This window comes from Lampetra fluviatilis, chromosome 6 (genome assembly GCF_964198595.1).
Source record: "Lampetra fluviatilis chromosome 6, kcLamFluv1.1, whole genome shotgun sequence".
Lineage (NCBI taxonomy): Eukaryota > Metazoa > Chordata > Hyperoartia > Petromyzontiformes > Petromyzontidae > Lampetra > Lampetra fluviatilis.
In genome coordinates this window covers 5,714,172-5,738,882 of record NC_136280.1, presented here as the reverse complement: position 1 = coordinate 5,738,882, position 24,711 = coordinate 5,714,172, and the positions used below count along the sequence as shown (strand labels likewise).

Sequence of the window (24,711 nt, the reverse complement as noted above, 5' to 3'; positions counted from 1 at the left end):
TCAACCTGCATTTGCACCACAAATCTGGAGGACGGTCGCGGACCACTTGTGGAACTTGGGGACCACACTTTGAGAACCACCGCCCTCTGCCATCCCAGTTCCTTCCCATGTTGCCACTGTGCAACGAACAAGAAAGAAACAAAAAAAATCAACGCACTCGTCAACAACAATGCAACCTTAGGGGCCGTCCATAAATGACGTCACGCACCTAGGGGGTGGGTGGGGTCAGACATTTGATGTGACGAGGGGGTGGGGGGGTTTGAGAAATGTGACGTCACGTAAAATGCGCAACTTTAAATAAATATAGACAACACGTTCTACTTCATTCACTACAATGACAATAGTTTAAAGCGATTTAAAGCATGTTTTTGGGGGGGGGGGGGCAGAGCTTTGTGACGTCATATTTGAGGGGGGGTCTGACTTTTTGCAACGCCGTGTGACGATGGGGGGGGGGTCAAAAATCGTCCAAAATCGCATGACGTCATTTATGGACGGCCCCTTAAAAGAATATACTCGACTAAATTTTTATTTAAAGCTTTCGTGACTGCAGGGATTCATATTCTTGGTTCTTTCGGTAAAGTCACGTAGAAGGGAAACAATAAAATAATAAAAATATTAAACAATAACACAAGCAATCATCATCAGGTGTGAAAAACACGGCAATACAATTTTCTTGCTGTGTTTTTATATTTTTATTATTTTATTGTTTCCCTTCTCCGCGACTTTACCGAAAGAACCAAGAAAATATATTCGACGAAGTTTCGAGCAATCGTCCTCATTCATAGCACACGGGCTTCACTAGAGGGCGCGACCATACGCTCAACTCATCACGAACATTAATAAACACACCACCAGTCAGATTGAACTTGCCCTGCGTTCTTCCCAAGTCAGTCGGACAATATAATGATCGTGAGAACCGGCTGACGTTGCCACGCACTGAGTCTGCGGTGACTATTTTCATTAGTTTTCGCCATGCGTGGGTAAAGAATAATGAAAATTCTAGATTTGGAAGTTTTCGTGACTGCAAGGATCCATATTCTTCAGACGCCTCCGTAATTTTTGCTGGAGCCGTCAACACCTGATGACGGTTGCTTGTGTTGCTTCTGAAATGTCGTGATTTAATTTTATTTGTTTTCATTTTAAATTTATTTTATATTTTTTTACCTACGTGACTTAACCGAAAAAACCAAAGATTAATAATGAAAAGGTATCATCGCAGTTACTATACACTCTGTAAAGTTATAAAAGCATAACTAGTAATGCATGTGGGCTGTGAAAATGTCTACTTCCAAAAGGATAAAGAATTACGTTTATTTTCAGGAATTTGTGTGAAAGAACAGAGTCGGAATGTCTTGGCCAATGCAAAGGCATCATTTATCAGAGCACGTCTGTTTGCATGCTTTTTGCCACACGTATGTGTGGTTAATGGGGATTTTATTACTTGCAAAAGGTGCCCATCCATTCTTGTCTTTGAACATCTCAGCACATGCTTTATTAAAAAAGTGTAAATGTTGTGGTTTCACGCTTCAACACACCGGTGGGCTAAAGCAATGAACTATTTGTCTTTTGTCAACGTGACACTTTTTTTGCTGATTGGCCGTGTCGGGTGGTGGAGGGTTACGACACATTTATAAATAACGCGATCTAACCCAAAAACGTTGATTATGAACATGCTTTATTGCCAGCAAAGGGTAAAGAAAACCCCCACATATTCTTACTTTTCATCACTTTTCTCCAAGCGTGAAACATGTGGGCAAGTTGAAACATATTAGTTGCCGCTGCATATTCAAGGGGTCAACGGTGCCATTGGGCAAAGACGAGCAGCGTCGTTGATTGAGTCATAGTGGGATGGTAAACACCGCCCTTGGCATCCGAACAAAACCCTCCACACTTCCTCGTACGCTCGCTCAGCGCACAAACGGAGCAAACGGGGGACCCTGTCATCTGATGCGTGCCTAAACATGGGCACAAAAATGTAAGTGTGGGTGGTTTTTCTTGCCGTTGTTGTTGTTGTTGTATCATTGCTTAAAATCATACTCTCTGTAACGTGCTGATAATGAATAATCTAGCGCGCGTGCGTGTGTCTGTGTTCGTGGTATTATTTTATTATTTTTTTTCTTCTACGTGACTTTACCGAAAGAACCAAGAATATGAATCCCTGCAGTCACGAAAGATTTAAATCAAAATTTAGACGTCTCTCTGTCACTAACGCAGACCCTTGCAACGTGGTATCAGTCAGTGATACGGAATCACTGCTGCTTTGCAAACACGCATCCTTTTCCTACCTGCCTTGTGGCATTGTAGCAATCGATGCTGTTATATTCCCTTCTCACCCCCCCCCTCCCAAAAAAAAATCAATAAACACCCCCCCCTCTCCTTCAAGTTACTCTCAAGCAAACGTTTTAGAATGCGGCCACAGTTAGATATGTATGTTGAACTTCTTTCGCACCGTACGTAGTTAATCGAGCTAATCACACTTTTCTTTCTTTATCTCTCTCTCTTTTTTTGTTAACACCGTATGAATGTCTGTGCGTCTGCATGCGTGTGTTCTCCTGTTTGTGCTCAATGTGTGTGCTGAATGTTTGTGTGTGTGCGTTTATTATATGTCGCAGTGTACCGTACTCAAACACACGTGGGAAGAGTTAAAATCGCCACTTTCTAGGCTTGGAACGAGTGACAAGCGCCATGCGCAGTGCTGCACACTCGCGTGGTGAACTTCTTTCACACCGTACGTAGCCGACCCTGCCAGTGGGCGGTGCGGGGGAAACGCCAAAAAGCAGTTGCAAACAAACGAGACGTGATCTTTCAATTTAATTGACGCGTCGCATGTATTAATAACTTTTTTTTTCAAACAGCCCTTGCATTACAGTAATATTTTGTCCGTATATTTGCTCATTTTTGTTTTATAAGCATTTATTTTACATCCGAGGTCTCTCTCCCTTCCGAAACAATATTTTATTTGCCATTCCCGCAAATAATCCGAGACTTTTAACACCGGAGAAGCCCCCCCCCCACACCGCTTGCTGTGTATCCTGATTTTAGCAGGAACCCCAATTTGACATGTCGCTGGGGACCCCCCCCCCCACCATTCAGCTCAGTGGTAGGATTGCGTTTTTAATGCGTTCCTAATGCACGTGCGACGTTTAAATCATCATCATCAACAGCGGCGGCGGCATCATAATCCGTTTAATGATCTCATTCCACTTTTACATGATCAAATTTCCCGTTTAATGAACTTTATTTCCTCTCTTTATTTTCTCTCTTTATTTTCTCTCTTTATTTCCTCTCTTTATTTTCTGTCTTTATTCCCTCTCTTTATTCCCTCTCTTTATTTTCTCTCTTTATTTCCTCTCTTTATTTTCTCTCTTTATTTCCTCTCTTTATTTTCTCTCTTTATTTTCTCTCTTTATTTCCTCTCTTTATTTTCTCTCTTTATTCCCTCTCTTTATTTTCTGTCTTTATTTTCTCTCTTTATTTCCTCTCTTTATTTCATCTCTTTATTTCCTCTCTTTATTTTCTCTCTTTATTTACTCTCTTTATTTTCTCTCTTTATTTGCTCTATTTATTTTCTCTCTTTATTTCCTCTCTTTATTTTCTATCTTTATTTCCTCTCTTTATTTTCTCTCTTTATTTTCTCTCTTTATTCCCTCTCTTTATTCCCTCTCTTTATTTTCTGTCTTTATTTCCTCTCTTTATTTTCTCTCTTTATTTGCTCTATTTATTTTCTCTCTTTATTTCCTCTCTTTATTTTCTATCTTTATTTCCTCTCTTTATTTTCTCTCATTATTTTCTCTCTTTATTCCCTCTCTTTATTCCCTCTCTTTATTTTCTGTCTTTATTTCCTCTCTTTATTTTCTCTCTTTATTTCCTCTCTTTATTTCCTCTCTTCATTTTCTCTCTTTATTTTCTCTCCTTATTTTCTCTCTTTATTTTCTCTCTTTATTTTCTCTCTTTATTTCCTCTATTTATTTCCTCTCTTTATTTTCTCTCTTTATTTCCTCTCTTTATTTTCTCTCTTTATTTCCTCTCTTTATTCCCTCTCTTTATCCCCTCTCTTTATTTCCTCTCTTTATTTTCTCTCTTTATTTGGCGAGTTCCTTCGGTGCTGCTACGCGAACGCACTGGTTGAGGCGTCATGGAAAATTCAAACCCCGCCGCTCTCGGCCAACGTTGCTGTTGAAAATATCTGAAACCCGCCGTGTGGCCTCCCCCGAGATTGACTCGGCCTGGGTGCAGTGTGTACACATCAAGCCGTCGGGGAGACAAAGGCGGCCCGACAATGCCGCTTGCCACATCGCCCCGTTCATTTCGTCGCTCGCCGACAGCGCTTTGCCACGCAGCCGTGTTAAATGACACGTGGGGGGTGTGTGTGTTTGTGGGTGTCATAGTGAACGTTGTGTGTGTGTGTTTGAGCGTGTATACGCGTGTATAATAAGTACGTATAAGTGTGAATGTGGATGTACATTTCTGTGTGTAGGTGTGATGGCTGGCCATTAAACGAAGACGGTCACTGCATCGCCCGCTTTCAGATCCGCTTCTGCGGTCGTCGGGAACGCTCTGGAAGCCACTGGAGTTGTGCACTTTTAAATCATCGAGATTGAAAACTCATTTCTCTTAGAACTGCTTTTTGTATTCAGTCTATTGTCTCTTTCCCCCGCACCTCCGATTAGCACTGTTATCTACGTACGGTGCGAAAGAAGTTCAACATACGCTCAATCTCGATTCGTTATCGGCGTTTCTCTCTTCCATTCTTCTTTTCCCTTCAACTTTTGTATGCCTCGCCCCGGGTACGGGATCTTGGTCCGGACTCATTATCGTTAACGTGATCATTATCAGCTGTAGCAGGTGTTTTCTGTTTTCCGAACAGGAGCACGCAAGTAGCATTGTTATAGGCTTCGATGTTGTCACTTCTTGACCCTTTGGGTAAACGTTAGCTGTGTTTGTTCTTCGCTTTGGCATTGGGTGTGGCGTTCTTGTTGACTGGCATATAGAATTACTGCACTGAATTTTCCACACGTTTATAGCCACGGCATGAACAGCAGTTGCTTATGTCTCATGCCATTTTAATTTTTTATTTACAAACAGGAATATGCTCGCGTTTGCCACGACGCTTCTCTGCGTGGTGCAGCTGCCGCAAGCTTCTACGCAAAACTTGAACAATCCATACTGCTCGTACGACGACCATCAACAAACTGTTGACTGCTCAGACCGTGACTTCACGGCCGTGCCTCGGGGATTGCCGGCCACCGTCACCGTCCTAGACTTGTCTCACAATCGGATCGGTGCGATTCGACTCGGAGATTTCTCCAGCACTCCCAAGCTCGAGGTTCTCATCCTGGCTTTCAACCGAATTCGCACGATTGAAGCCGGTGCGCTGAAAGATGTCCCCCTGCTCCGCTACCTAGACCTGTACCAGAACGAGCTGCCTGCGGTGCCTGAGCAGGCTCTGATTGATCTTCATAACCTGCGGATCCTCAACATCTCCATGAACAACTACACTTCCTTTGCCCTCGGCGGAGGCTTCTCCAGAATGAGTCAGCTGCAGTCACTTACTCTCGGCACATTCCACACCTCAGAGCTGAAAGCTGCTGACTTGCAAGCCCTCTCAAATATTTCATTGAAGTATTTGGACCTGAACACTGGTTCTCCGTTATTACGTTACGAACCTGGATCCCTCGTCCATTTCCGATCACTGAAAACGTTCTTCATGAATTTTTCTGTGGACGGAAATCCGTCCATTTTTTCCAACGTCCTTATAGATCTGAATACATCTCAAATTACACAATTGGAAACATATCAAATATTGATCGAGCCCTTAAAAAACCACAGTTTTAATTTGTTTCAGGGTCTTAGTTACTGTCAGTCACTGAGAAAGATCATCATTGTCAATGCTAATTTCTCAGACAGTGAAGCCACGGACTTCATCAAAAACATGTACCTGTCAAACCTGAAAATGGTTGTGTTCACAAATTCTTCCTATAATGACAAAGGGCCTGTTGTGTTCTTTGGGATTAAGGGAGTCAACAGAACTGCCCCATTAAAAAGGCTGGTGATCGATGGGGTATTTCACCTGAATATGACTTACCCTTTATTTTTAATTAATTTCACCCTGTTTCCCAATCTTACTGAGTTTAAAATCTCCAACACAGGCATGAATAAAGTAGCCTGTTTATTTTTGAAAATTCGAGCAATTACATGGCTCGACTTTTCCCGAAATCTTTTGGATGAAACAGGCCTGTGGTGGGAATCGTGTAATTACACCGTTGTCCTACCCAATGCTGAACATATGGATATAAGTCACAATCACTTCAGACACCTAAAGATAATATCCAGCATGGTTTCCCTAATGCCCAAAATCAAGTCATTAGACCTTAGTTATAATTATATCAACGACATCTATGAGTGTGCATGGCCTAATACTCTTCAAAAACTTAACCTACGTAATAATGACATCACCAGAAATTCAAAAATCTGCACTTCAAAGTATTTGCAAGTACTCGATCTCTCCTACACCAGGCTTGAAACATTCCCTTACAATATCCTCGCAGATGCAACATCGTTGAAAGAACTTTACCTCAGTGGGAACAACATCCGACACATCAATCCACAGATAGGCTCCGCATCTCTACAAGTTTTGTACATGGACGACAATGCCTTGGGCATCATTAGAAAAGGTACGTTTGAAAATCTCCATGCCGCAAGGTCTCTCAATTTGAAAAATAATCCCTTCTACTGCTTTTGCGATCTCTACTGGTTTCGAAAAACATTCAACAAGTCGCTGCTGACGGACTGGCCAAACGGTTACACGTGCAGTTACCCCGATTACCTTGCAGACAGCCCACTGGAGGATTTCAGCCCAAGCTACGTCGCATGTGACAGGTACATCATCATCATTCTCAGCGTCGTCATCACGGCATGTGTGATTGGCATCACTGCAGGGCTCAGCTACCACCTTGACGCCGTATGGTACATACGCATGGGCTGGATATGGGTTTCAGCAAAGAGACGGCGTTATAATAGGCTGAACGACGGTGAGACCTCAACGTTCCAGTACCACGCGTTCATCTCCTACAGCCAGCTGGACTCGGATTGGGTGGAGAACACCCTGGTGCCCACCTTAGAGAGCTCCAACCCCGACCTCAAGCTGTGCATCCACGAGCGAGACTTCACGCCCGGAGAGTGGATCGTGGACAATATCATCCAGTGCATCGAGCATTCCAACAAGACCCTGTTCATCCTCTCGCGGAACTTTGTCAACAGCGAGTGGTGCCACTACGAGTTGTACTTTGCGCAGCACCGGGTCCTGGAGCAGCGCCAGGACTCGCTGGTGCTGCTGCTGCTCGAGCCGTTGCCCAGGAATTCCGTGCCCAGCAAGTTCTGCCGGCTTCGGAAGCTGCTCAACAGGAAGACTTACCTGGAGTGGCCGGCCGAGGAGGGCAAGCGGTCAATGTTCTGGGCCAGCCTCCGGGCTATTCTACAGTCAGACAACCGTCCGCTCGAATCTAGCCCTGACCCCGATGCTTAACTTTCAAATGGCGTGGAGGAGGGGGGAGGTGGGGGGTTAAGTATGTTCTTGTTATACTTTTTGTTTTTTTTTCGGTAAAGTCACGTAGGTAAAAAAATTATTACAAATTAATTAAATCACGACACAAGCTTGTGTTGCCTCCGAAACGTCGTGATTTAATTTATTTTCAATTGAATTTTTACCTACGTGACTTTACCGAAAAAACCAAAGAGTATGGACCCTTGCAGTCACAAAAAACTTCAAATCTACAACTATGTTCTTGCTGTTCTTTGTATTTTCCACATTTTGAAATTGAGAGCCCCTCCAGATTTCTATTTCACTTACCAAATAAGTTGCACCGTGAATTACCAAGAGTAACTGATGTCACTGATGACAAGTAGATATTTTAATACGCTTGTTATTTCAGAACTGGTAATATGATATCAGATGTGAGATTATATATGTAGTCTCGGTGAAAAAGGTGTCAGTTTTGTTGCCAGATAGAAGGGTAAAAAACCAATTATCATATTTTTTACTGGCAAATGAGGTTCCAATGGAGTCTCGGTGTTCTTTATGTGTTTCGTGTCAGCTCTCTGTGATGGTAAGCTGCTTGAACGTTATTGATTGCTTGATCTGATTCTGTTCTCTCCAGGTTTTATATCTCTTCGCGTTTGCAAAGGTTTTTTTTCCCAGTAGTACACGTGCTTACTAAACGAGATCAATATATTTCCTGCAGGTTGCTTGTGTCAATAAATGAGAAGATAGTGCGATATAGAGCTGCATTGTGGGTAGCAAAGAGCATAAAATACTATTGTTGCACTCTACTTCTATGCTGCCACGTATATGCGCCCCACAATCGGCAACCCACACTAGCCAGTGTGGTGAATCATGGTAAAAAGAATCCCCATAACCCAGAGGGCGTGGTATAAGGCCCTCGTGCAGTGGTTTATTGTCAAAAGAGCTGGCCAGTTGCACAAATAGGGCTAATAATTCGAGCTCTGAAAGTGCAGTTCAATAAAATGTTGCTTGGGCTTAACGCATTTATTATGAACGTGTTTTATTGGCCTTAAAGTTTGGGGCAGACAATTTAAACAGCTTATTTTTACACATTGCTTCGTGTTTTTTTATGTTACTTTGACAATGCAATTTTATTTACAATCGTCTAATTTACGACAAATGTATCAATCTGAAAATGCTTCAACCATCTTATTTCACATCATGCGAGGATAAACGCACTTCTTTTCTACAACAAATCACCACCTTTATAAAATTGCTCTACGCTATAAGAAACGGTAGTCGTCATCTCCCAAACCAGGTGACATTTTGGAAATAACACGTGAAGAAGGGGCATCGTCTTAAATGTCACCTCTAATATTTTTTTTCCCTTTTCACGCTACAGTGGTATTGACGAATGTGATGAGTTTGTTATTTGTGCTTGTGCACCACTGCCAATGGAGTACCAGCAAATTATAATGTATTTGAATCTCCCAAATATAGTGAGTGCAGGAGATTTCCCCACTTATTCGCGGTAATGTGCAAGACGCAGCGGGGTTTACCTCTGAATTTACTCCACTTATCCTAGCTGAAGGAAAAACAGAGGATAATCACGGACGGGAGGAACGGGAGCGCGGATATTTATCTGGTCGGCGACCAAAATAACAAGAAGAGTCCAATTTTTTTCCACATTTGGTACATAAAACACAAACAACACCCCTCAAATATTTTAGATTTACGTCGGCCGTAGTTTCTCGCAGTTTCAAACCTTCCACGCCGCCGGCGGTCATCGACCATCGACCGAATCGGGACCTGGCATGGCCGGTGCGGCCACCAATCTCAAACGATCGGCCCCCACGTTGTAGACCAGCCGCTGTCCTGCCCTCCTTTAAATGAGGGGCAAGGGGACGAGATCCACTCTGGATAACAAGTAAAAAAAAATAGATTAATTTCCATCTTTAATTTGCTGCTACGAATCCACGCGAAAGAAGAAGATGTTCATGAGCCGCAATGCCACGAAGCAGCAGTTCCTTAAAGAACCAGCCGCACGCTGGTTCTTTAAGGTAAAAGGAGAAGTCGCGGATAAGAGCAGTGCCGGATTAAGCTAGTGCGGGGCCTGTAGCATATGTTGTAAAGGGGCCATAAAAAAAAGTAAATATGAAAACACGTACATTTTTAACTTGCATAGTAAAGTAATTGTATTTTTTCATTTGCTATACAGCCAGATAATACGACAAATCGCTAACCTTAAACACCCGGTCGTTCATAAAATTCGAAGGCCATTATAGTACTATAGTAATAGAGCAAGTGCAGAATCACTGAACGGGAATTGACAGCTTGAAAGCATTTAGCGTGGTGCCCTTGAAAGTGCGGGGCCCGTAGCTACTACATATGTAGTAGCTACTTTTGCTACTAGGAAAATCCGGCACTAGATAAGAGGCTTTGCGGATGATAGGGGTTCAGGTTGCGTTTTGCCAAACGTGCAGTGGGCGGTCGAGTTGAGCGGAATCCGCTTCGCTGTGTACGCGTGACAAACCTCTGTTGTGTAAATAAGGCGAATCCTAAACTGTGTTAAAATTATTTTAAAGTAATCGTGTTTTTTAAATATTTATTAACACTGTATGTACTCAATATGCTTCATCACAAAATTAGGAGTAAATTCACATTAATAATGACTGTACTTTGAACTACAAACGTTGATAAGTACGGTATATAACGCTTCTGAGACACGCTGTAAATGCTATGCTGTTTAATAAAGATTTATAATTATGTTACCTTTGTACGTGTATAGTACCATACCTGTCGAACCCTTATCAGTGCCTTCCTTATTACACACCAATTCAGACCCTTATAAATCTCAACGTTCATCCTACAAAGTTCCATCACAAACGAATAGACAAAAACATTTGATTTCCCGTATTGAAACGGCTGTACGCCGTATGGAGCTGAAACTTCAATTCCCCTGTAGAATCTAGATTTGAAGTTTTCGTGACTGCAGGGATCCATACTCTTTGGTTCTTTCGGTAAAGTCACGTAGATGAAAAATATAAACAATAATAATAAAAATAATAAAATGAAAATAACTAAATTAAATCACGACGTTTCGGAGGCAACACAAGCTTCCGTCTTCAGGTGGAACAGCCACAGCAAAATGACTGTAGTGAGTAGGATGGGGTTGACACGTTTGCAGTGCTCTGGTTTGTTTTACTGTTCGAAATGGCCGTATGTGGAACAGCCGATGTATACAACAAGTATGCGTCAACACTTGACAGTATTGTGTTTACGTGTCCCACACAATAAATTACCTTTGTTCACTTTGCTTTTCTTCCGTTTGCGACACACACACGCGGTTTTGAGTTGACGTGTAACCACAATTTCCAGACTTGCACACCACATTTCCATACCGCACGGTACTTACTAAGCCAGTCATTTGGAATACTTCATCGTGTATTCTATGTTTAGTACGCATTGGTTTCACTAACGCGTAGTTAATATAAGTCAAATAAAACTGAACATTTTCATTTTTACCAGGTAAGGCCCACTGAGCTTGTAATGTTATTATTCAGAAGCGAGCTGGCCACAAATGACAGCTCAACAAAGTGGCTCATCACGTGGACATTCATAGCAACCCGATACTCTGAGCTCGTGTTTCTCAGTATTTATTATATTATTAGACTGTACAAAACTGGCTCGGGCAGCTTTTAAATATGCTTAATCACAGCATTTCTAAATGTTATGTGCGGTTTGAGTCACAACACAGGCACCAGGCACCCTCATCAGCAGTGCCTCCTCCTGTCTGTACTCTGCAGGTTGAAGGCTCCTCAAAAGCCTCGCAACCATCTCCATTTCTCATGTAGTCTTGCACGAGGTGGTGCAAACCATCAGGCACATCACCGATGACTGCCCACAACACAACACTCGCATTCTGGTGGAAGAAGCGGAGTCCCACTCGGGCTACCCGTGGAACGGCTTACAAAGTAAAACGTACAATTGCAGTGGGTGTGGGTTTTTTCTCTCAAACGTCATACAAAAGAGGAAGACGAAGTTTGAGATGTTATAAATACATCAAAGACCAAGATCCCCCCCCACCCCCCATTGCCTTTGCCAGACTGTTGGGGCAAGCACTGTTAGCGAGCAGCACCTACGAAGACCGACACTGTGGTAAACGAGAAGGGGTGGGTGGCCAGCGCCACGCTCGGCCGCCTTTGTCTCCCCAGTGGCGATGTTTGCATACACACCGCACCAGGCACTCATTTGAGGCTGAGTCGACCTCGAGGTGCAGCACGCTGAGCGCTAAACTACCGCTCCCCAGAAATGCATCGAGCTCCTGCACACGAGCAATGCTCTGTGAAGAATGTTGAACTTCTTGCTGTTGAACTTCTTGTTGAACCGTACGTAGCCAACGGTGCTAATCGGAGATGCGGGGGGAAGGAAAACAAACTAAACACGAAAAGCAGATGCAAAGAAATGAGTTTTCAATTCGGATAATTTAAAGGTCCGTAGCTCCAGTAGCTTCCTCATGTCGTGGGGAAGAGCATTCCAGACGGCCGCAGAAACGCATCTGAAAGCGCGCGATGCAGTGACCGTATCTTTTTCCGATGGGGTCCATTAATTGGGGGTCATATTACATCTGGACTATCTTGTACATTGGAGGTCACAATACATCTGAACCACCCTGTACATTGATGCAAGGGACGTCGCAGCCTTTTCTCGTGTACACAGGGTGGCGATTGCTAAAGCAGAACACGTCACAGACAAACATCGGATAACATTATGAAAAAAATATCAATAGGTTTTACCCTTTCTGGCAATAAAACACGTGTTAAGAGGTTCAAGCAGCGAACTTTTGGCCAGGAATCAAGTTCTCATTAACCTGCTCACCCCGAGCTATAATTGCTCTGATAGTGCATTGTCCTTGTACTGTTCGCCTATTGGCGTTCTCTGGTCTGACACTGGTCAGACTAGGCCACCAAGAAGGCTGTCTCTGGTGTAGGCCAATCAGTTTCAAAGACAATGCTTGAAAATCTTAACACCTGTTTTATTTCCAGAAAAAGGTAATATTTCTTCTTATTTTTCACACTTTGATACTGGCAAACAGGTCCCATGACAGAGATGTCTTCCACTGCTAACAACATCCAATACACCGGTTTTTTTTTACTTGGTGGTCGCCGATCCAATCACTGCCCAGGCCAGTAAACATGGAACGTTTGGCCAGCATTTGTTCCAACGGTTCCAACCACGTGCCAACGTACGCCTAACTTTGCATGCAGTATTTACTGGGAGACTAATACCTGCTGAGCTTCCGAGGTCTGCCTCGAAGAGGGGCATTCCAGGCAATTTGGCCGTAGGCGAGCAAACATGACTTACCCTTTTATTCAACATCGTAAATGCCACCATCATCAAGGGCAGGCACATTGTGTCACACTACCTGCTGTACTTCGCTGGTATTACTGTACAACACGAGACAACTCTATCTTTTAACAAAACCTGATACCTTGGAAACCTCTGAAAGCATGAGCCCTGAACCTGATTTTTTTTCATCATCAGCCATGATCGAATCCACCGTTTGAATAAGGCCTCCCAAAGTTGTCACCATCGCCCGTGGTCCCATATCGTAACAATCCACCCAACACGAGCCAAGCAAGTTCTTCAACTCCCATCTCCGCGGTTGACGTCCTCTCGAACTGGATTAATGCAAGTAACTTCTATCATCAAGGTTACCTTTTGTATAGTTGTTGAAAAGGCAGCATAATGAAACCCGAGGGCACATTTAGTTGGTTCTCTCGTTCCTAAGACCGCAACGCCACACTCGGCCCCTTTTCACTGAAGCTTACCATTTCACTTTTTTTGAGGTCACTCTATCACAAGATCCAGAGGAAGGCTGTTTATCGTCATCTGAGCAAAGCCGTGAGATAGAAATGCTGAGAACTGAGATGGCAAAAAGCGGTGTTTCAACATTGAATCAGGCAGCATTTCACTTTTTTTGAGGTCACTTTATCACAAGATCCAGAGGAAGGCTGTTTAACGTCATCTGAGCGTAGCCGTGAGATAGAAATGCTGAGAACTGAGATGGCAAAAAGCGGTGTTTCAACATTGAATCAGGCAGCATTTGAATCTCCATTTTGTCAAATTGCCTTTCTGGGATGAGGACTGCGTGGAAATTCAGGGACGATTCCAGGAATGTATTAAGTATCCCGTATATATATTTTTATGTTTAACAATGGGTACATTGCAGGAACGACATGTAACATTTGTTCCTCATTTCAAGGTCCGCGGGGCCACTAACGGCCCCTGGGTGGCCTTTAGTGCAGCCACTGAAGTGTGGCCCCCGACAATACCCAAATGTGAAAACACAAATGCGAGTGCAGTACTCGAACGATGACCACACTAGGATGCAGTACTGTACCAACGTTTGTTCGGCGCACCAACCCGCCAGACTCGACGTCATCTGTTGTGGTGCGCAACGAGAGAAAGAGAAGTGGACACAAATCACGTGGCTTTTAGGGTCGCTGGAGAAAGTCGAGTCGAGGCACGCGCGTCAGCTTGTGTTGCGCTACAGATTCACCACCTTCAGAATATTTATTGACACTGGAGGAATCCGATGAGCTATGAAGCTGTGATTTGAGTGATTTCACAGATGTCCGCGAGATTTCCCCAAAAGTGTCGCTGAAAAAAGAAGAGCGGAAAATGGCATCCACTGAGGCTTTTCTGGGTAAACAAGGGTAATATAATAATGAATTATATTGCCAGGTCATTGAAGTATAGCAACCGGGTGTAATGTTAATCACAAGCCACTTTCTTCTCATTTTAGTATTTTTATGGAAAGGGAAGTATCTTGTAAATAGGAAGGATTGGCTCACATCCGCACGATGAGTGAGTGTTGTGACGTTTTATATAAAACATTGATGGAAAATGTTATCACAAGGTTAGCTACATAAGCCATACTAGCCCAATTTATTCCGCTTAAACATTTATTACAGTACGTGTAATGCAGTATACACATTCGGTGTACTATTAGTCACCATTATATACGTATTCAGATACGTAATAGTATAACAAAAATGTTGTGCCAATAAACAGACCTCCTCTTATCTGTAACCCTGCAATCCATGACTCTTGTTATCAACGATTATTACCATTTTATTTCCTTGCAGATAAGTGGAGGCAATTTGCGGATTTCCCTGCAGATAACAGGAGAAAAAAACCACAACGCAATTGCCCTTATTCATAGCACATACATCACAGATTGGGATCCGCGATGTTTGTACCACACATCATCCCAGCTAAAGAGGCGTTCTGACGTTGAGTTAGCTGCTGAGTGGCTCCGAGCTCAAAGGTCAGAGTGCTGAACTGGCACCGCTGAACTTTTGGGTTCAATTCCAGGCAGGCGCCTGTGATAAAACCAAGTTTTTAAGTGTCGTGAGCGAAACTCAACTATTTTTTATTTTACCAGGTAAGGCCCACTGAGCTGTATAGCTCTTTTTCAGAACCGACCCGGCCACAAATGATAGCCCAATGAAGTGGCTTATCACGTGAAAATTTAGAGCAGCCAAATGCATCCGAAATGTACGTTTCTGAATGTGGAGGGAAAAACCGGAGGACTCGGAGAAAAATCCACGCGACCACGAGGAGAACATGCAAACTTCTAATATATAGGCGCCAGGGTCGGGATCGAACCTCCTGCGTAACAAGACCTCCTGCGTAACAAGCGAGGGAGTTAACATCTTTCCATCGCGGCGTTGATGGTTTCAGCCCAGTCACCAGCGACTGCACGCACAATAACAAACGCTATCACAATACATTCGATTCTGCACTTAGATTTGGCAAGATTCTAGCTCTGGGAATTTAAATATTTGGTTTACTGTCAAACAACAAACGTTCCTCTCATATGCAGAGTCGAGTGAGAAAGTACGTTGACGTTTTTCTCAGATATTCCCTTCTCTGGGCCATTGTCTAACAGGAAGGGTTGCATTGCTAGGCTCGCTGGCACAAGAGGTCACGCCACAGACCCAAGTGCCATGGGTTGACTGACTGACTGAGATGACTGACACAAGGAATATTGGGGGGGGGGGGACATCCCTCCCCCCCCCCAATATTCAAATATGCTCAAAATTTCCCCCCAAATATATTGCTATAAAATAGATTTCTGTTTATATGATTGTGGTTATGGTTGGACTTTATTAATGCCTAATCTCTGCCATTACATACAATGAAACAAGAAAAGGTAAAAAAAGGAAAAAACAAAGCAATGTAATACAATACACTACTAGACATTATTGTAAAAAATAAATAAATAAATAAAGCCCGTCCTATGTGTTAGTGCATTTTATTTTATTTTAGGCAGGAAATGAGTTTTCAAATTTAGATTTTTTTTTCTGGGGGGGGGACCCCCAGACCCCCTGGAAAATTTGATCCCCCCTCAATGTTGACTCCATGGCTACGGCCTTGGACTGACAGATGCACCGCCTGTGCCCCCCACTTGCCTGTATGACTAAAAATTGTGATAAAGCTGCGTTGTATCCGCCCGGCGCACCGCGCGTTGTTGTGAGCGTCGCTCCAGCGCCCTCTGTTGTTGTTGTTGGAGGATGACTGCCCCTAGTTGCCCAAGAGCATCCTTCACGACCCTCTTCCCTCCATAGAGGCCGATCTTGACACCGCTTGGTTACCAGTCACCGCCAAGCAGAACCGGCCCTAGACCTTTGGGGGCCCTAAGCAAAATTTGGTTGGAGGCCCCTTTGATGTATGATTTTTTTCACCCACTAGCTAGCAGTGATTCTAGGGGGCCCTCTGCTGGCCACGGGGCCCTTTGCAATTGCAAGGGTCGCTTAGTGGCTGGGCCGGCTCTGCCGCCAAGTCAACTGAGCTCCACATCCTCCTGTACCACACCGGCGTTACTATCACCCCAGGGGGATGGTTTCCTTCCACGTGTTCCACTAATGAGGCGAGGCGGTGCCGAGATGTTAACAACCTCGCCTGGTATACAGGAGATCGTGGGTTCGATACCGACCTTGACACCTGCTGTATATTTGGAGTTTGCGTGTTCTCCCCGTAGTCGCGTGGATTTATCTCCGGGTCCTCCGGTTTTCCCTCCACATTTATAATCAACATCACGCCTTTAGAGTATTTGGCTGATATACATTTCAACATGAGAAGCCACTTAGGGGCCGTCCATAAATGACGTCACGCACCTAGGGGGGGGGGGGGGGTCAGACATTTGTGACGATGTGTGACGCGGGAGGGAGGGGGGGGTTGAGAAATGTGACGTCACATCAAAATGCGCAACTTTAAATAAATATAGACAACACGTTCTACTTAATTAAATATACTTTTTAATAAATGTTTTCTCCTACAACATCAGAGTGCAACGCCACATTAAATACGCACTACAATGACAATAGTTTAAAGCGATTTGAAGCATGTTTAATTTGGGGGGGGGGGGCAGAGCTTTGTGACGTCATATTTGAGGTAGGGTCTGACTTTTTGTGACGCCGTGTGACGAGGGGGGGGTCAAACATCGTCCAAAACGTCTACTTCTCGCCCCACTGAGTCGTTCTCTCTCTCTCCCTTTCTAGCGAATAACCGTGCGCGTTTAGCAGCTGAAACTATTACGAATCCTCCATTTGATGAAATACAAATAAATATTCAGATTCTTAAATAAATCACGTAACGTAACATCGCTCTGTGACGTCGTCACGCGTAATGGCGCCACAGCGCCGTGGCTACGCGATGGCGTCATTACGTACAACTCGCCGTCGGTACGTAACGACGCGATGACGTCGACACGTAACGTTTCATCCCCCCCCCCGCACGCCCCCTCCCCGCCTCTATAAAGATTTTGGATTTCTGCCCTCACCTTATACGGTCATAGCGTACGTTTCTTAGGTCTCAACTCGTTTCCTATTGGTTCGTCGCGATTTTGGGGGGGGGGGGGTAGGGTGGGGGCTGGTGGTGGTGGTGGGCTGGAGAGTAGGGTGGGGGCTGTTGGTGGAGGCTGGTGGTTGGGGGCTGGAGAGTGGGGTGGGGGCTGTGGGTGGGGGCTGGTGGTGGTGGTGGGGGGGCTGGGGAGTGGGGTGGGGGCTGGTGGTGGTGGTGGGGGGGCTGGGGAGTGGGGTGGGGGCTGTGGGTGGGGGGGCTGGAGAGTGGAGTGGGGGCTGGTGGTGGTGGTGGGGGGGCTGGGGAGTGGGGTGGGGGCTGTAGGTGGGGGCTGGTGGTGGTGGGCTGGGGAGTGGGGTGGGGGCTGTGGGTGGGGGGGCTGGAGAGTGGGGTGGGGGCTGGTGGTGGGGGGGGCTGGAGAGTGGGGTGGGGGCTGTGGGTGGGGGGGCTGGAGAGTGGGGTGGGGGCTGTGGGTGGGGGGGGCTGGAGAGTGGGGTGGGGGCTGGTGGTGGTGGTGGGGGGGCTGGGGAGTGGGGTGGGGGCTGTAGGTGGGGGCTGGTGGTGGTGGGCTGGGGAGTGGGGTGGGGGCTGTGGGTGGGGGGGCTGGAGAGTGGGGTGGGGGCTGGTGGTGGGGGGGGCTGGAGAGTGGGGTGGGGGCTGGTGGTGGGGGGGGCTGGAGAGTGGGGTGGGGGCTGGTGGTGGGGGCTGGTGGTAGGAGGCTGCTGCTGGTGGTGGTGGGGGGGGGGCTGGGCAATGTCGTAGGGGCTGTGTGGGGGGGGGGGGTCAAGCTCGTATCCGATTGGTGGACGAGCAGCCCGGCGCGCGCTGCCCTGTGGGAGTCCCCGGCGCGCCCCTCCCCCTTTCCTTCCGAGTCGGCGGCGCGAGGTTGGTGCTTCGTGTCGCTCTTCGCTCGCTCGCTCAACTCCGCGCGCTTCCCACCACCGTACACCTCCTTGCCCCTCTCACCTCCGGCCGGCGTGTACGCGGCTCGGTCCGTCGGCTGTAGCAGTCGCGTGCCCGGCAAGCGAGCGGAGGGAATCTTAGCGTCGGGGAGAGCTCGCGGGGTGACCCACGTTGGATTTGAGGCCTACGCTCAGGCAAACCCTTTGGTCCAACGTGGATGGATGGGAGTGGGGGAGGGAACAGTGGCGCTGGATGGGCCTGCTGTCGTTTAATAAGTAATGGTTTTAAAAGTGCGAGATACCGACAGGTTAATAGGGTGGCTGAATTATAGGTTGTGTATTGGTCCCCTTTGATTGTGTTCAAAGTTGCAAGCACAATGGTCTCGAATTGCCCAGAACGTGGTGTTACGTAATGCTCCATGTAACATCGCAAAGTGGACCTCCATCGCAGGTGATGGAGCGATGAAATCAATGCATATGATAGGTGGATGATTGTATCTTGAGAAGTGGTTGATTGGGGGGGGGCGGCTGTTATCCAGCAGTGGATTGATAATTGGCAGATGCTGACGAAGTCGGGACTTGCTCTTCTACCGGTTGAATGAGTAGCACCGTGAAATTTAGCAATGGTTGTCCGACATGAATTCTTGCCCTCACCATATGAATGTGTAATTTCACCGCTGGTTTAGGGATGTAAAGAGATGAGCCCCCCCCCCCCCCCTTTGACTTAGGATCTATCGCAGTCGTGTGAACGGTCCATTCGCCCCTCGCTGGGCAACGCGTGCTAGTGAAATGTGACGGGTGTCACTCATGGAACGCCTTAAAGTGTTTGAAATTATCCAGGTCATGGCCACTTACATAAAGTACCCTAACGTATGTTAGGGTATCTACGTGACTTTACCGAAAGACCCAAAGAATATGAATTCCTGCAGTCACGAAAGCTTTAAGCCAAGAAAGATTATCTGTATGTAATAAGTACGAGTGTCCACACTGATGCGTTGATATTTTGAAGATTAGTGAAAAAACTGAAACGTAGTTAGTGTTCGTAAATAAACTTCTAAGTCTGGGATAACCTGCTATTTGATAGCATCCTTGGAAAATAGGAGAGCACAAACATTTACATCACTGTTACACTGTTGAATGCTGACATTGATACGAAATGTAATTACAATACGTAATCTAAATACTGTATATTGTCTTTATGAGTATGAAAATTACAATGTTTTGTTAACATTTGTAACAAAATAGATTAATTTCATGTCTAATTAACCTTAACTTTTCCATTCAACAGTGACATCGTCTTTAAACCAGTTTCTGGAACTCCTTGGTAGCACAACAAGATGCCCAGGGAAGACAAGTCAACTTGGAAGTCAAATTACTTCCTGAAGATAATCGTGAGTGTCCACATTAATTATAGAAGTACCACCACAACCCACATGATACCTCTGCGATGTGTTTTCGAGTTATACCACGTGTTTGGCATCATGTCCAATGTTGTTGTACCCATTGCGTGGAACTAAACGTTGGACATCATGCTGAACAACACCCGGTACAGTCCAAAAACACATCGGAGAGCTGTACAGCACAGTTGAGAAGGTACACAGTATAATTCATGACAGCTTCATACAATAAGTTGACACTTTGTTGATTTACAGTTGACTGAGTGTGTACCCTGTTTTTTGTGCTTTTAGCAACTTCTGGAAGATTTTCCAAAATGCTTCATCGTCGGTGCAGACAATGTCGGCTCCAAGCAGATGCAGCAGATCCGCATGTCATTGCGCGGAAAAGCTGTGGTGCTCATGGGCAAGAACACCATGATGCGCAAAGCCATCCGTGGTCACCTTGAGAAAAACCCAGCACTTGAGAGGTGGGAAGATTTTGTTATCGCCTCAAATTGTAGAGTGTCTTGAGTTTGCAGTTATTGTAGTACACAGAGAGTAAGTTATCATAAGGTAGGCTACATTTTATAAAGTTGAATTACCAGAAGCACTTTGCTAAGGCTAAGGTTAGCATGTATTTTTAATGCCCTTTTTATTGTTAAATGTAAAACCGTGACAGTCCTTTTGTCTATCCAGTGTTGCATAAAATATCTAAACCGTTTCAGTCATGGTGGCTGTTTGACCATACTTCACCATGCACTCCAGTGCAATTTCGGTTAACCGAGATCCAAGACTGGTTCTGATATCACTTGTCACTGATGTTAGCTCTGACCAGCAATCAAACTGCAGTCACTTTAGCAATTTCATTTTCTTGCATAGATTTATTTTAAAAAAATGAATCTTCCAAGATAAAGTTTTTTAATTATGAAAGAGTGACATGAGAACTTTACTTACCACCTTCCATTTTTTGAGAATCATAACGTACTTTATTGAACGATTGTGTTGTCACTTGTTTTGCAGAGTGTTGCCATACATTCGCGGGAATGTTGGGTTTGTCTTCACCAAGGAGGACCTGGCTGAGATCCGTGACATGCTTCTTGCCAACAAGGTTTGTGTGTGATCTAGCTTTGCTTCTGGTGTGTGGTCCTGACTTGTCAACCAAGATCTCACAGAAAAGCACAACCTTTGTCTAGTCAAGCTTGTTATCAATGTTTTACAGCTTGTCCAAGTTCACTTAAATGAATAGTAGTTTGTTTAGTGTACATTCTATGCGTGTGATGGAAAAACCTGGAATGTTCCTGATTTTGTTAGTTAACAGTGGTTGAACTTGGATAGGGTTGAAATGGATGATCAAAAGATGCACCAGGTTGTCATAGGTGACTGCAGGCCTCCGTAGTGGCCAACGGGACAAACAAATTCCACTGTTGTACTCTACTTTCTATATTCCCACCTCAGTGTCCCACCTTCATCCCACGATAAAAAAAAACGTAGTGAAGTATGCTCATATAACTCCCCGACTCGCACAGCATTCTGAGGCTCTCGCCTCCGATTAGCACGGTTGGTTACGTACGGCACAAAAGAAGTTCAACATGCATCCAGCAGTTGATTGACAAAGGACTGTATATATACAGCATGCAATATATATGGAAATAATGTCCCTTTGCTGAGGTTTTATGGTTTGATATCATTGCACCGTCATTTAAGCTTCCTTTAGCATAAGTAGATTGCTAAGATGTATTTTTTTTTGTTTGCTTAAAAATTGTAGTTTAATTCTGTATATTTCCTAACGTTACTTAAAAACGAGAGTACAGGAATTGTAAGTGGTCCTGTGTTTTGTTACCTCGTCAGGTCCCGGCCTCGGCACGTGCCGGGGGTCTGGCTCCCTGCGACGTGATGGTGCCGGCACAGAACACCGGCCTCGGTCCTGAGAAGACCTCCTTCTTCCAGGCTCTTGGCATCACCACCAAGATCTCAAGAGGCACCATTGAAATTCTGGTAAAGACTTTTCCACAAGATGAAGGCATAACGGAATACATTTTAAAAGTATATTTTTTTCAGATTGTTTAACACGGTTTCAGTGCAAATGTGTTGCGCTTTTAACAAGGGGAAAATACATTAAATGTTGCGTGTTAAAAGTTACAAATACTGAGTGGTGGATAGAGAGGGTAGTAGTACTAGGGCGCTGGTTCTTCCGCCGAGCCCTTCACCGGGTTCCCCACTCGTCTCGGTCCCAGTTATGGGAATAGTGCCTCGAATGAGGAAGGAGTAGCGATTGAAGTGCCATCCGGCCCACAGAACCCACAGGGTAGTGAGTACCTGTCAGGTGAGCTAGCAGCGATGGACCCCCCCATTGTATTTCGGATATAGATTTGTGAAACTTCATAGTTGAGTTTAATTTCACATGTTTTTAAGGCATCTGCTGTGTAAATAATGCCTTGGTAACTTTAATTTAGCTTTAAAAAAAATAATCAGGAACTCAACTATCATAATTGAGTTAGATTTGCAAATTATTAATTTGGTTGTGGTTTTGATGTGTTTAGAATTTTGTTGTATACTTTATTTCTCGTTTTTGATTCATAAAAAAAACAATTCTTCCACTTGTCCCCTGGTCAACCCCTTGAACTCAGCGTTACACTGTTTTATTGTTTGCTTTTTATTTCCTGTCCCCTGCAGAGCGACGTGCAGCTGATCAAGGCGGGTGACAAGGTGGGGGCCAGCGAGGCGACGCTTCTCAACATGCTCAACATCTCGCCCTTCACCTTCGGCCTCCACATCCTGCAGGTGTACGACAATGGCAGCATTTACAGCCCCGATGTGCTGGACATCACCGAGGAGGACCTGCGCAAGCGCTTCCTCGAGGTGCGTGCACTACGCCCGCTGCACACGCGTTTGTGACGCGACCGAGAATTGAAGGCAGTTTAGTATGATGGCAGCTAAAAAACGTACAATTTAACTTTTTATTGTTATTCCGCTTTAGCTGTGGTACAAAAGTAGAAAAAAAAATACTAGATACGTTGGTCAAAAACACTGCTCTGTCAATGGAAAAAAATGCATCTGCTTTGAAAAAGAGCCATTGCCCAAAACGTTGCCCATTATGGTTTTTCGTTTTCGGACAGTGAAATCGATGCATTTTTGTTTAGAATGGTAAAAGTTAAAGTCACAACCCTGAAAATTTCGTATGCATGCCACTGTTGGCGAAAGGGCCTCCACTAGACGGAGTTCTAGAAAGACTTGTGGTGAGAGTACCCACACTTTACCTCACCACATGGCAACCTTCCCATCAACTGTGCTATATCCACCACTGGGTTTCATAGCGTTATCGATAATTGCGTGCAAAAAAGGTGATCAGCCTTCACCAACCCGCAGTGTGGTTAAGTATGGTCAAACAAACCCCATAACTGAAACAGCATAGCGAGGCCTTCTTCCAGCAGTGAATTATTTTAGAATTTATTTTGAACTGACTGTTTATATGTTGTATGTCACGTGACGGCCAATAACATTCAACTGCTCCAAGCATTTGTGTTCAAGGTAACAGCTTTGAATAGAAATTGCAGCAAAGGTATAATATGTATGTTGAACTTCTTTCGTACTGTACATATTTATCTGTGCTAATCGGAGGTGTGGGGGAAGGACAAACTAAACACGAAGCAGTTCTAAAGAAATTACTTTTCAATCTAAATTTAAATGTGCACAGCTCCAGTGGCTTTCTAATAACGGAAGGATGAGCGTTCCAGACGGCCGCAGATGCCTATCTGGAAGCACGTGATGCAGTGACCGTCTTTGTTCGTTGGCTTGCCAAAAGCCACTTTGTATTCGCATGGTTTATAATCCACTTTGTATTTTACCTGTTGTTTTCTGTCCCGTGCAGGGTGTGCGCAACGTCGCCAGCGTGTGCCTTCAGATTGGCTACCCGACCGTTGCCTCAATCCCACATTCCATCGTTAACGGCTACAAGCGTGTGCTCGCCATTGCCGTGGAGACCGAATACTCTTTCCCACTTGCCGACAAGGTATGCAAGCCCAGTTGTAGCTTAGATGCATCCTTTCCTGAAATGTGAGCTGCATACATGCAATTAGTTATGTCCCATGCATGGACACTGATGAATAAAAAGCTGAAAAAGTGTGCAAAGAAACAAGAGTTGCATTTTGAGAATCGCACCAAGAGAGAACAAACACAAATCAATTGCATCACTAACTTAAGGAAAGATGAGCGGGCTTGGGCAGAACACCGTAGAGAGAAGGGATGATTGCCAATCGATGAGACCAGTGATGGAAAGGCAGCCAAAGAAGAGAACACACCTAGAGTGAGGGAATGGCCGCTTTAGAGATGGAGCGAAAAGATCCATCTATGTGCAGGACCGTGGGGGATAGCATTGGTGCGGTGGAGGCTTTCGTCTAGCAGTGGATAGGTCATGGCCGAGGATGATATTCTAAATTTCAAGATGGCGTAAAGCCATGTTTAATCAACAGATGGGCCGATTAAGCACGGGCCCTTCTTTAGCTGCATGACATTCACGTGCCTTGTGTGTGTGTTTTGTGTGCAGGTTAAGGCGTTCCTGGCTGACCCATCCGCCTTCGTGGCAGCCGCACCTGTGGCAGCCGCGGCTGCGCCAGCTGCCGCTGCCAAGGAGGAAAAGAAGCAGGAGTCTGAAGAGGAGGAGGAAGATGACGACATGGGCTTCGGTCTCTTTGACTAGGAGTCCTGCTCAGAGGGGCCCCTTGGCTGCTCATGGATCTCACCCGCAGCCATGCGCTGTTGGCGGCTGTTGGGCTCTGCTTAATGTCAAATGTCAACTAGGGCACGACGATTCATGAAAAATAAAAAACAATTTAAAATAAACTGCTTCTTTTGTGGGGTTTCTTCTTTTTTTTTTACAAACTACTGTACCAAACGTTCATAAGTATACGTTTATTCTGGTGTTCTAGCTACATTTCGTTTTCTGATGGGTTTAGATAGATCAACACTGTAGGGCTTATTGCTTCTGCCAGCATGCTGCAAGGCTAAACATCCCATATTGGCTGTTGTGATAGATGTGTTTTCATAATATAAATCTGTGTTAACA

The 24,711-nt window shown here is 45.0% G+C and overlaps 2 protein-coding genes across 2 annotated transcripts; both read left to right on the top strand.

Moving 5' to 3' along the window:
- The first annotated feature begins 1,864 nt into the window (after window positions 1–1,864).
- On the top strand, window positions 1,865–10,219 carry LOC144932902 (toll-like receptor 2). Its single transcript, XM_078857295.1, has 2 exons — window positions 1,865–1,975; window positions 5,086–10,219. The coding sequence occupies exons 1-2, from the start codon at window positions 1,962–1,964 to the stop codon at window positions 7,523–7,525; spliced, it is 2,454 nt and encodes an 817-aa protein (XP_078713421.1). The 5' UTR covers window positions 1,865–1,961; the 3' UTR covers window positions 7,526–10,219.
- A 7,977-nt stretch (window positions 10,220–18,196) lies between these two features.
- RPLP0 (ribosomal protein lateral stalk subunit P0) lies at window positions 18,197–24,488 on the top strand. The gene is made up of 8 exons (XM_078857595.1): window positions 18,197–18,256; window positions 19,562–19,664; window positions 19,962–20,137; window positions 20,670–20,757; window positions 21,498–21,644; window positions 22,323–22,508; window positions 23,518–23,658; window positions 24,193–24,488. Exons 2-8 carry the CDS (start codon window positions 19,611–19,613, stop codon window positions 24,343–24,345), a joined length of 945 nt encoding a protein of 314 aa, XP_078713721.1. The 5' UTR covers window positions 18,197–18,256; window positions 19,562–19,610; the 3' UTR covers window positions 24,346–24,488.
- Window positions 24,489–24,711: the final 223 nt, after the last annotated feature.